We start from the raw sequence: 12,957 nt of genomic DNA, 5'->3' as shown, positions 1-12,957 counted from the left end.
AATATTCCCCGAACTGCGATCCTTTATCGATTCCTTTTGCCGGCACCAATTTGTTTCTTAAACGCTAAATGCCGACGTGCAATTAAGATCTTTCAGAGATGAGAGATACTATACACCTATATCTGGCTGACGTTGATGCTGATGCACTTTGACACTGACATTGCCGATATGGATCGCAAACGAAAAATCGAAACGAACAATAAATTCCGACAAAAGAATTCTGGATTTGGGAGATCGAACTCCTTTGCGCGTTGACGTTGAGTTGTCGTTTGACCAGCACCAACTGACTGACTGACGGAATGACAGTAGCCAAGGCAACTCACACACACACAGATACTACGAGATGGATGCACTTGTAGATGTATGAGTGAGGGCTGAACAAACAACCTGTATAGTAGTATCTCAAACCGCATGCCCATGTGTATCTAATGAATGCCTCAACACGCTCCTGAACGCAAATACAGGTAAGAGGCGACGAGGCAGGTAGGAGCCAGCGACGAGCATTGGGCGTTCACTTTAGCCAGTTGCAGGCATTTCTTGTATCTTTGTGTATCTGTATCTGTGTGTGTGTGTCTGAGTGTGCGCGCAATGCGCATGTGTAATTTGAATTGTCACTGTCTTGTCATTAACTTCTGGTGTTGGCCATTGTTTGTTACGCTTCACACGCAAACAAATCCAACCGCCAACTTAGACACGGTAGCCGATATCTCTTTGCTCCGCACATACATATATTGATCGGTACATATATGTAGCGATCGTCTAGGGGGTTTTCTGCTGTCTGTGTGCCCCTCAAGAATCTGTTCTTTGGAACCTCTAATTCCACCTCAACCGTTACAGTGAAGGAAGATGCATTAGATTGCATATTTGATAGGGGAATTACTATAATTTAAGAGCATTTCATTACTGTCGATCCCATTAATGGTTGTCATGTAGGTTCCGCTAGATTAGGACAATAAACTAAAGCGGCTTTTGAAACTACAAATGGGCTTAGAGGGAAGTACAAATTCTAGTTTCCTTTTTTGTTTATTTTCCCATTTTTAAAACAATTAATAACTTTTTATGAATCAACCAAAGACCACCTTAAAGTTTAATCATTATTTTTAATAAACTTTTACAAAACATATTTAATGCAAGGCAATTTTTCATCCCAATCGCTGTTTAACATGAAAACGATTAACAAACAAACTCAACTACAAGTGCATTTAGTATAAAAAATACATTTTTGATTAATAAACTCAAAGCTCTTCCAAAATCGTTGTTCAGACTGCAAAACAAGCTCATTATTTTCAATATTTGTTAAACATATTTCTAGGAAATCCTCAAACCATCTTTGGCACAACGGGAATCACCGATCTCTAACCACGTCAACGACTATATTCTATGGCTTAATTTAGTCCCTGTTGCCAACGGCCCAGCAAGTCCCCTCTACACCCCCCTACCATCACATAGTTTCGTGTGTTTTTTGTCATTAACTTGATTTATGTGAGTTTTGTCCACAAATCGCAAGTCCCCCTCCCATGACAGTCGCAGTCTGAGTTTCTCAGTTCGAGTCGCAACTTAAGCCTCCGCAGCCATCCAACTGTTTACATAAATTGAATTAAAATCGTACAGCAAAAAAACAGAGAAAAAACAACATCGAAGCAAAACAGAGATGCTGTAAAATAATTAATAAAAAATTGTTTTTTTTCTCTCTGGTGCTGCGCTGATTTTTCAGCGTTAAGCTTTTTGCAAATATTTAAAATTCACATAATTAAAGCTGAGAGCAGAGGGCGATTAAAGGGGGTCGGAGGGGGCAATGGCAAGGGACGGACATTAAGAGATAAATTTTTTTGTAATTCGCGCGCGCTAAATGGGGATTTAATTGCAGGGGCTACCGCCGTCGAGCGGCTCAAAAGATGCAATCAAGTTGAGAGGGGGTAAACCACCGAAGGGGCAGAGAGACAGGGGCAGGCAACGCTGCAAAGTGCCACCGAATTCAATAAACACTTCGGCCCCATGCGGAAAAGTCAAGTGGCGCATTGCAAGCGACACAAAAAACGAACAAAAAACAAAAGCCCCGAGCAAAAAATCAACAACAAAGTGTCCGTAATGAACGCAGGCGCCTCCCTTCCAGCGAGACACCTCCCCACTTTACACTTTGCACTACGTGCCTCAAGAGCTTAGCTTAGTGATTGCAATTAGCAGGAGATACACGAAGAGAAAAAGTCTTTCTTAGAGGTACAGCAGGCTATACTGTATAATTACTCATTAAAATATTGTGTTTTATAACTTTAAAACATGAATGAATTCCAAAATATCCTTTAAAATCAATCAAACTACCTAACAACATTAGTTTTCTCGCCGTGCATAGCTTGCCATAACGACACCTGAGACCTGCCAGGTAGGCACATGCCTTGCAGCGCATCATCAATGAATGCAAATGGCAAATTAAATGTGATCAGGAAGTTGCATAATGATTATTCGCAGCGCTAGGATCAAGTGAAGAAAATGCTGGAAAAACAAAGCTCAAAAGCCGCCTAATGACATTTTCCGTTTAACGGTATATGCCAAGAAAATCGCCCCTTAGAGAGTCGGCAAAAGGATTTAGCCGACAGTCGCAGTTCTAGAGAATCCTTTGCGAATAACCGATCATCTGGCTCATTAAATGGCTTTGGCAAGTGCCGAGCCGGCAACCCCGCTGGCATTCACAAAAACTGCAGGTTAGTGCAGTGGTAGCACATCAAACACGCCGGACTAAGCCTAATCCACCAACCAGGCTGACCGCTGTGGTTTTTCTTCTATTTTCTTTTTGGATAAGGTGTGGTGTAGCGGGTTTATGAGTTTGCTACCGGGGAAAAAAGACTTTACGGTAATTGCCGCTGACTTCATGACTGCCTCGGCCTCTATATGGTCCCGTCTCTTTTGTCAACAGTATAGCTGTCTCTTTTTTCTTTTGGGTAACAAAACCAGGCAGGTCAAAGGTTGTACACAGTCTTGGGTTTCATTCAGGAAGCACTTGTTTGGTTTTAGACTTGCGGCGGATTAGTTTTATTGGTTCTGATCGGTGGTGTAGAAAATTTGCGAATGAGAAGGGATTTGGTAGAAGATATTTATAGGAGGAGATTAACTAAAGATTTCTTTATGGTATATAACCATAAAATGTCTTAAAAAAATCATTTTCAAATCTTGTTTAAGCAAAATGAATCACAAACTAACCAAAAGCTGCAAAACAAGACCGAAAATAACGAAAACAACTGCTAAGTAAACACAAGCAGAGAGTGAGAGAGAAAAACGGGTTAAGAAAAATCTTTAGAAAACTTAACAAAAATCTGAAGAGCAGCTCAGACGAGGCACAAAACCAAAATGGGAGACTACAAGTTATACCTCGAAATATATATATATATATATAGTATATATATCTTAACATTGCTCGCATTTTTGTTGCTGTTCTCGTACATTTTTTATGAGCAGTTACAACAAAAGCCAAAAAATTATAATAACATAACAACAAAAAAACAGAATGCCAAGAAACGGCTGAAAATGTGAGTGAAGAATGAAGAGTGCCCCGGGAAGAGAGGCCCGAGAAGAAGGTCTTGATTGACGAACTTGTGGCTGTGTGGAAACTGAATAAAATGAGGGACTTTTTGGGGGCAAGGTGAGGAGGCATGTACAACCAGATTTGAAGCTTTGTACAAACAGCAAACAGCAACACCAACAACCATAGCGACTCTTGAAGAGAGCAGCACCAAGATCAAGTGCTTGAGAACACCCCACGAAAAGAGAGGGGGGAGGAGGAGAAGAAGAAGAACGAGAAGAAATGGAAGGCAGAAGGTAGATCACGAAGAAGGAATACCAAACTGAACAGTGAAAAGAGCCACTCCAGAAAACGAGAAGAACAACGAAAGCGACGTGCAAATGATCCTTCAATGATTACATATGTATATACCACATAGCAGTTATGTACAGCTGGGGTCAAGATATAGGTCTTAAATATTAAGAAACTTAAAAAAAATATGCTATTTATCTCTAAAAAAAAATGCAACATAAACTTTAAACAACAAAATTCAAAGAAACTTTAAACATAAAATATCTCTCCAGTTCTTAAACCCACATGGCCCTATTCTTCTGACCGCAGCTGTACTACCACACTCACGTTTGCCAAGGTGTGTACATGTGTACCCATGTAAGTATGTGGAGCGCTCGACGGATGGCAGCACTTGAACCGAGCATCCGCATCAAATTATAAATAAATATACCTTTTTTTTCTCCCTGGCTTTGTGGGGAGGATTACGATCGATGCAGAACAACATACCTGGTGATGGCCATGATGGAATCCGCTGGCAGCTGGCTGCCTCTGGAAGGCGCTTCCCGTGCCGCTACCCACGCCCACACCGACACCGACGCCAACGCCCACGCCAACGCCACCGCCATAGTTGGCCTGCTGAACGGCCCTTTGGTGGGCGGCAGCTGCAGCAGCGGCATGATGGGCATGGGCATGGTGCATCGTTGCATGATGGTGGCTATGTGGATGGGCATGGGGATGATGGCCATGATGCGGATGGGGGTGATGGTAGGGTGGAGCCGTGGATTGCAACATCTCGTCTAGCTCCTTCTTGGCGTCCTCATCTAAGTCAAACAGGGGCGAGCCCACAGAGTTTTGTAGATCCTCGAAGTCGCTCACCGAGAAGCTATCTCCGTCAGCCTTCTCCGGATCGTTATCCTTGTCCTCTACTCCGACTCTACCGCGCTTGTTGGGTACGACCTCGCCACTGAGGAAATCCTCACCAGTTTCAGATACAACACGTTGGGCTTGGTTCTCGTTCAATGCAGCAGCTGCTTGAGAAGTGGAGGCCACTGGATCGTTGGTTAACTAAAGGATTGGGTTCGTATTTGTAAGATACTTCCTAAAGAGTAAATGGTTGTAGATTGGACTTACCTCGTCTTCGAGCGGGAATTCAGAGAGCTTGAGTACGTCGTTCAACAACTCATCCAGGGGCAAGCGAATGTATTCACCTGAGGGAAAGAAAAAAGCAAAATGCGTTTTAAAGGTAGTCCTCGATAGATTGTTTGTATCTTAGTTCTGGTTTGGTCTATATACTAGCTTAATTTATGAATCTAAGCTTAATGAGTTTCGTTTAGTAGGGTTAAGTTAATGGAAATTCCATTTCTTGTATGCATTAACTCAACTTAAGCCAAGTTAATACATTTTAGTATCTATACATCAAAGTATTTAACCCTAATATTTCATCTTTTCCTTGTAAGAGATCTAAACCCAACTATTATTAAGAATATTACTGCTTATATATTGTTTTGATAACTACCAACCCTCCCTTTTCTGTTACCAAGAATTTCTTCTTTTCATTATAATAATTCCTTAAACAACAATCCTATCTTTTGATAGCCCACAAATATTTATACCAAACAAACGGCAATCCCCTTGGAGTAGAACCCCCCAGAGTCAAGATCTTTGTGGCCCTATCAAAGCATAGAAAGTATAGGAAAATATTTTGATCATTTGTATACGAAGCCAGGCTTGCTTTTTATGGTATACTTTCTCCTACACTGCTTCTCAACTCCCCAGAGAGTGATCAATTTTCTGCTACAAAAGCAATTTGAAGGCCCAAAATCTCCGGAGAAAACCAAGGATAAAGGTAAACAAGGAGCAGCGTTCCAAAACAGTAGCAACTCCATAAGATCAACGCGGAGAGATCAGAGACTGGACACAGTAACTAGAGTCAGTGAAGCTGCCTGGGATCATTAATCATAATCATAAAAACGTGATCTCTGAGAGATCTCCTTCACTCAAGCCGTCTGACGGAAGCAGCTGAAAAATATTGCAATAAATGAACGATTTCCCAAGCTCCCTGCTGCCCCATCATCATCCTCCACCTAATTGATGATCAGTTTTGACAGCTCCACAGATATCTCAAACTAAACACTAACTAACCCAGGCTAACCTCAAGTATATCACTTACAATGGAGTTGCTTAGACAACAATTTGATTCCTGGTCAAATATTGATAGCAGCCAAATATTTGCATTGGAAATTCTTAGGAAAATCCAAGTCAAGAACTATAGTAAGTGGGTGTGGGTGGGGGGTATTGGACATTATCAGAAAATTACTACTTAACATCGAATCGAGTTCCACGAAGAGGAAAACCCCGACCCAAAACGTGGGCAAACACACCACATCTAGATAAAGCCAACCCAACGAAAACCCGAAAAAAATAAAGGCTGAAAAGAGGGCGCAACTTGGTCGAAAAAGTGAGGGAATACTCAAGTGGTGTGACGGAGACGACGACGACGACCAAGACGACCTTTGCTTTGGCCACTTGAGTCGGGTCAAAAAATTAGAATAAACAACGCAGATGGAACAGTTTTTGGTTCTCTTGGCCTGGCCAACACAATCCTACGAAATGCTTTGTTATTCTTACGATTGGTTACAAAACACATTCGCTCCCACCCAACTTCAGCTTTTCCAATTTCCATCGCAACCATTTTGGACCTTTATAGTGTTCTGTGTTCTGTGTTCTGCGTTCTGTTCTGGCCATGTTTTTTTTTCGGCTTGCTGGCCTTATATAGCCCTGTTATTTTAGGGTTCTCCCTTTTGGTAACAGTTCGTGGTCCGTTAATTTCTGGTATGCAGCGTTCGTGTGGGTTTTCGAAAATGTTTACTTATCGTTTTTGGTCTTTTTGGGCTGATTGTTTGTCTCTGGTTTGGTGGGTTTACAACCAGCTCGCATTGTGGCCCAAAACGACAACGAAAATATTATTCAGCTTGGTCTTTGTTTTCTTGTCCAGGCTTGGTCAGGAGCAACTGTCAACTGTCACCGGCAATTAGGCGACAAGGCGCAAAGAGAGAGGCGTTGATGGGGGCCAACCATTGTTTGACCAACCACATATCTGAAGGTGTAGATAGTCAAATTTTTGGTTACCTTTTCAGGAAGTTGGTTTCGGAAGGAAGGAAGAAGGGATTACTGTGGGAGAGTCGCGTAATGGAGCCGCTAATGGGGTTGATTGAGCACTAAACACCGACGGCTACTTGATATGTTCTTGGGGTTGTATTTATTGGTGGTTTTTTTGGGGGTGATAAAAGGATAAATGTTTGCATAAGTTATAAGACTAATCGAAGGCTTGAATGGGGCTTTTATTGGTTGTATTTCTGGAGGATAATAAGAAGAAAATACTTGAGGTAATCGGTTTTCTACGAATTATTGTAAGCAGTAAAGTGAAAAGGGGTTTAAGAGGATGGAAACTAAGTTGGACACTAGAAAGTACAGTAGGGTTATTTAGTAACTAAAGAAACTCAACCATTCTAGAACCATCTACAAGTTTTTCTTATGAATTAAGTAACTCAGAACAAGGGAAGCCCAAGAAGATTAACTCTTCCCTTTCAACAAGAACTATGCCCCTCGCAGGGCCCCAAGTTTTTGTATCATTAAAACCCTTACTAAATCCTAAACCACAGCCCTACCTACAAACCCAAAACTAAAACATTACGAACCTTTTTGTTAGTTGAAAAGATGCTGCAACGATGACGCAGTTCGGTATCTGTGATATATTGGTGTTTATAATCCAAGAAACACACAGCAAACGCCTAGCCAAAGTCAAAGGTGTCTTGGGCTGGTTTTTATGTTGCCTTTTGTGTGCTGAGATTGAACAAAAATTGTTGCAATAAAGCGCTGATTGTTGTTGATATTTGGCCAAACACTTTGACAATTATGTAACGTTTTGACAGCCAAAATGTTGCAGAATCAACAATGGCCAAAAGCAAAAGCAAAAGCAACTTCCAATCGCAACTTCGATATTGCCGTTTCCGTTGCAGACAGACTTGTATTGTCTTGGCTTTATTTTTTTTATTTCTTCGTTTTTTCTTAGCTCTTTTTTTAGCTTTGCACAATTCGATTGTATGTGTGGAAAATGGGTTTAAGTTATTTTGCAATGCCTTTTGGTTATTGTTGGGGGGGTTTTTTTTAGAATCGCACAATGGTCACCACTTGAGCATGTACTTTTTTATGGTTTGGTAACTTTCACTTTTGTTTTTGTTAGATATATTTTTTTGGCAGACGCGTAATAGTTTTGAAAAATTGTTATTAATATTTGACACAGTTTTAGGTTTTGAATTATGATGAGAACTTTTTTGTGGAAATCATCTAATTGGGCGTTGGAAATAAGCCGAAACACTTGACTTGGCCAGAACGAGCGATTTGAACTGTCGATTCGGAATGCCGCGTCACCTTTGCCGGGCTCACAAAGTTGTTAACGAATTTTCGCCACAGCAGAGTCCTTTTTTCTTTCTCTCTTGTCCACGCCCACGAGTACGGTGCCTGTATTTTTTCTCCCTATATATATATATATATATAGATATATATCTTAATACCCTTATTCGATTTTTCTGCGCGCGCGTCAAGCGTCCAACGTTTCTCGAGCGTTTATAAAAATTCAAATACGATTCTAAAACGCTGCTCCGGTCTCTGCCGCTGTCGCTGCTCCGCCATCGCTGCCAGCGTCGGCAGCGGCGCAAGAGAAATGGCGCTCTCAAGTCGCTGCCAGAGCCTAAGTGCGAGCGAAACAACCGTATTAACTTCCTCCCCGTTTTGAGCTGCCTTTGTTCATGCGCACTCGCTTGCCTTGTGTATGTGTGTGAGCAATGGGCGGAGCTTGTAGTTCAGCTTGGTTGTTTTTTTTATGTATGTGTGCGAGTCTGTATTTTGTTGTACTTTTGCTTTTGGCCGCTTCAATATGGACGCTTTGTTTAAGCCGTAAGTCTGCCACACAAAAAAAAAGAAGTCAAAACTGGTTCTCTTGTTCTTATTCCCAGCATGTGCATGTATCTCGGCTTGTCAGTATGTGCGAGTGTGTGTGTGAGCCATCAAGAGGAAGAAAAAACAATCTAATCAAGTAATTCAAACAGTCAACAGCAATAAAAACTGCTTAAATTTGCATGGCTAAGATTGCCTTGCTCGGGCTTGAAAGAAGAACCCAAAAAAGCTTGACTTTTTGGGTAAAGCGAGTATAAAAAACTATCAAGAAAGTCTTTTAAAAGATAATTTACTAGTAGTCAAAATATAAATTTAAAATAAAACAAAATAAAAACTTGAACAAAAACCAAACAAATTTAAAATTATCCCAAAAAGGCCTTCTAAATTTTCCTATAACTTCCTCAAAAACTTTCATCCTCTACCGCTTAAGTAGAGCTCTTGAAATTCTCCCAATCTTATGGCCAGCAGATTTCCTTTGCCCCTAAACTTCTTCAGGTTCAGCTGCAACTCCTCCATCGATTTTAATTGCTTGGTCAGCTCCGAGGTTCTCAAGTCCAGGTCATTGGAAAACTCCTCCGCCTCGGCTATCCACCAGTTTTGGACTTTGGCCAGCTGTTGCCTCATTTGGAGTTCAAACCCATTCGCTGTTTGTTGCACATCCGCTCGGAGTTGCTGTTGCAAGTGTTTGGTGTACTGACTCCTAAAGCTGCGCTCTTGAGCCGCTGGCGTCCAACTGAACAGCTCGTAGAGGTATACAGAACCCACAAGGCCTCCAAGGATCAAGATGGTTAACCAGTTCACGGAACGAACTGCCAGGCCACCTACTAACAAGGTTCCAAGACAACCTTCGGACTTAACCAGAGATGCTATCATTTGGAAATGATTTTGGTGGATGAGAGGTGCCGGAGGTGGTGCTTCCTTGTGGCCATTGAGTAACTTGCGATTCTGAACTGAGTTGGAGGGCAGTGACAGCATCCCACGAACACGATGCCACAGGGCAGCTATTCCCCACGAGAATCGAAACCTCAGATCCGGCTGAAAGTCACCCATATAGGAATGACAATTCAAGTTGTAGATGAGCTGCCATCGAAGAGCTTCCTCCGTCGCCTCACCCTTGAAATCCATCTCCAATTGGCATAGCCTAACCTGCAGGGGCAAGGATAGACATTCCACGAATCTATTCGTTAGGTGGGCATCCAAATGGGCACTCAAGGCCCGTTGGTAGTGGATAAGGTGCATTGGGATGTGAGTACAGAACGAATGCTTAAAGGACTCCACGGCTGAGGGAACAATCTTGTTGATCTGTTCCTTTAGAACCCAATGACTTAAGCTCAGAGTCAGTTCATCTAAATTCTGGCAACGGAATTGCAGCTCTTCCCTCGTCTTTTCTATTTGCCTTCCCCGATCGTGCATTTCCAAATACAACTCTGATCTTCTCTGCTCACTATCCCTCATTAGTTTAGTAACTTTAGCTATCAAAGGAGCTATCAAAGTGGCTTCTAACTGGTTTAAAATCTCCTGGGCACTTAGTAAGTGCTGACCAAACTTGGTCTTCAGAGCAGACTCCGCAAGGCAGTTGGAAAAATCATTTTCGAATCGCTGAAACTCCAGATACCGCTCTTGAGTCTGCGGCGAGGGATTCTTATTGCGACCGTTTCTCAACTGTAAGGCCTCCAAGGCTGAGACATGATATATCCTACGCCTGGCTTGCTCTTCACTAGAATAAACCCCCAGCTCTTCTATGAGCAGGTTGAGACAGCGTTCCTTCATGCTGATCCTTAACCTGAACCTCCATATCCGGCTCCTGACTGCTGGCCACATCCCAGCGATTGTTTAGTATAAAGAGATTGGGACGTGAGAGCTTGGAGGCTACTTCTTTAAAGAACTGCTTCTCCACACGAGATACAGTGGACTCTGCATTGAGAACCAGAATAAAGACATCCGCATCCATGCAATAGTTGTCCAGGCAGTCATCCATTTGAGCTGTGACATCCACGCCAGGTGTGTCCATTAAAACCACATCGTAATCTAAGAGGGCACAGCGACTCCTGGGCATATTTACATGCAACAGTGTCCTGGGCTTTAGTGCCCTCGGAGAATGTGCACTAGCCAGGTCCTGTAGAGCACTCAACTCCAAATGCTGCTCCTCCTCTTCGATCTTCAAGTGCTCTGCTTCATCTGTGCTATTAGCCTGGACCTGACAAAAACAACTGGTTGTATGACCCATGGCACTGGGCAGGATCTTCTCATGCAACAAGGCATTGATCACGGCACTCTTGCCATTTGAGGTCCTACCAAAGAAAGCCACCTTCATGCGATTCCTTGAGAGAACCTTCTCTATGGCTTCTACTTTGCTGGTGAAGATGTTAAGTTGATCTAGCATTTGGAGATCTTTCAGAAGAACACTTTCTTCTATGATGGTTAGAAAACTGGATAGGTAGTTACTCATGTCATGGTAGATCTCCTGCAGCTCCGTCTTGGCATCCACAAACTCACTCAGTCGAGAGGAAGAGGATGATGAGCGGGATATGTAGGAGGATTGCGAGGAGGTACTATCTCCAGAGTCCGAGTCACACATTTTCTTTTAGGTTGTTGTAGGAAATTTGTTAGAAAATATAGGAAAACTACGATGACGAATGTTGGGTGGCTTGATTCGAGGGGCTATGATATACTAAAAGTTAAGCTGCTTTGAAGAGAGGAGCTAAGGTTACTCTAGATGTCCCTAAAAACTTAAAAATATTTATTAAAAAATCTAACATGCAAATGTTATACTTTTTAAACCATAACTCCCTTTTAACATTGATTTCCTGCCTAATTTGCCACAATTTAGCCTGCAATTTCCAACTGACCCCAATCGGGCTACCAACTAAATGCATAACCCCCTCAACCCTCACCTTTTCAAACTTATTTACCCAAAAAATTAACACAATTACCGCAATCATGAAATCAACCAAAAGAGAGTCCGAAAACGAGCAGGCAATATGCACATTAATGGGCCACTGAACTAATAGACCAGGCTAAGACCATACACCGCCGCCGCAAACGCTTTTGGTGAACTTCAAAAAAAGGCACCCAAAAAAGTACAGCAAATAGTTGGGGGGAAAAAAATCAAAATTGGTTGAAGTTCGGTTCGCTCTGAAAAATTAGCAGCATCATCAACGAGGTGAGGAGGGGGCCATCATTTCGATTGGATGCTTGTATAATTTTTTTTCTCTTTTCCAACGCCGCTAGAAAACAGTAGGGAAAAGAGCACAGAAAATATTGAACAAGCAAAACTCGCCTGGTTAATCATTTTTGTTTCTTTTTTTTTTTGAGCGTTTTCTTGAGTGCTTTATTACAACTTAATTAGTTTAAATTGTTGCCGACGCGAAAAAAAAAGAAAAGAAAAAATAATAAAGAAGCCGAATGCTGATTGAGAAAATGTTGGGAAGGTTGGTTTGTATCCGGTGAAAGAGATTTTCAATTTCAAATCATATTCAAATTTTATTCCGAATTTTGATTTTACTTACACTAAACTATGAATTTGAATAGAAATTTTCACCTTAAAACTTATAATATATCCTTCTGTAGTTAAATTTCTTCAGAACTGCTTCTCAAAACGTTTATCAACATTGTCAATGTCAAACCTGAGTACAGTTTTTACTATTTCCTTAGCAACTTAACACTAAAACTGAAAGAAAATATATTTTCTATAGAAAACTAATATACAAACTAACTCCAACATGAATTTCTACCAAAAAGCAAACTTAAACTCAAAAGAGAGCAAAAGCTTCTTCACAAAACCTTTACCAACACTGTATGTACTGACGCCAAGTAAAGTTTTTAGTACTTTAATAGCAAACCTTCAACTTAGGCCTAAAGAAAAATCAATCAAAACTAAATCTACCTATGACTTTCCACTCAAAGTTCATCTTAAACTGAAAACAAGACCCAAAACTGCTTCACAAAACGTTTACCAACACTATAAATATCAAATTTAAGAACAGTTTCAATAATTTCAATGATAAAATTAAACTAAAACTTAAAGAGAATCTATTTTTCTAAAGCAAACTAGTCTCTAATCTAACTCCTCGCCTGACTACCCACTAAAAGGTCATCTTAAGGCCAAAATAAGAGCAAAAGCTGTTACAGAAAACCAGTGAGCAACAATTATGACAGGACAGATCCGCGACTCCGGATAGTGTCAACAATGAAATGGCTAAAAGAAGCCAAGTCAG

General features: G+C 41.3%; 2 protein-coding genes across 2 annotated transcripts in view; both read right to left on the bottom strand.

Moving 5' to 3' along the window:
* Positions 1-12,957, bottom strand: part of LOC108108831 (segmentation protein cap'n'collar) — a 39,817-nt gene that overhangs the window by 8,251 nt on the left and 18,609 nt on the right. Inside the window, 2 exon segments of the mRNA XM_041819447.1 lie at positions 4,292-4,849; positions 4,916-4,992. Coding sequence (XP_041675381.1) covers positions 4,292-4,849; positions 4,916-4,992 — 635 coding nt within the window.
* On the bottom strand, positions 8,449-11,750 carry LOC108108832 (transmembrane GTPase fzo). Its single transcript, XM_017217035.2, is given in 2 exon segments — positions 8,449-10,507; positions 10,509-11,750. Coding segments are annotated over 2 exon segments (2,166 nt in total). The 5' UTR covers positions 11,319-11,750; the 3' UTR covers positions 8,449-9,151.

Source organism: Drosophila eugracilis, unplaced genomic scaffold (genome assembly GCF_018153835.1).
Source record: "Drosophila eugracilis isolate 14026-0451.02 unplaced genomic scaffold, ASM1815383v1 contig_75, whole genome shotgun sequence".
Lineage (NCBI taxonomy): Eukaryota > Metazoa > Arthropoda > Insecta > Diptera > Drosophilidae > Drosophila > Drosophila eugracilis.
This window is presented reverse-complemented; position numbering and strand designations above follow the sequence as displayed.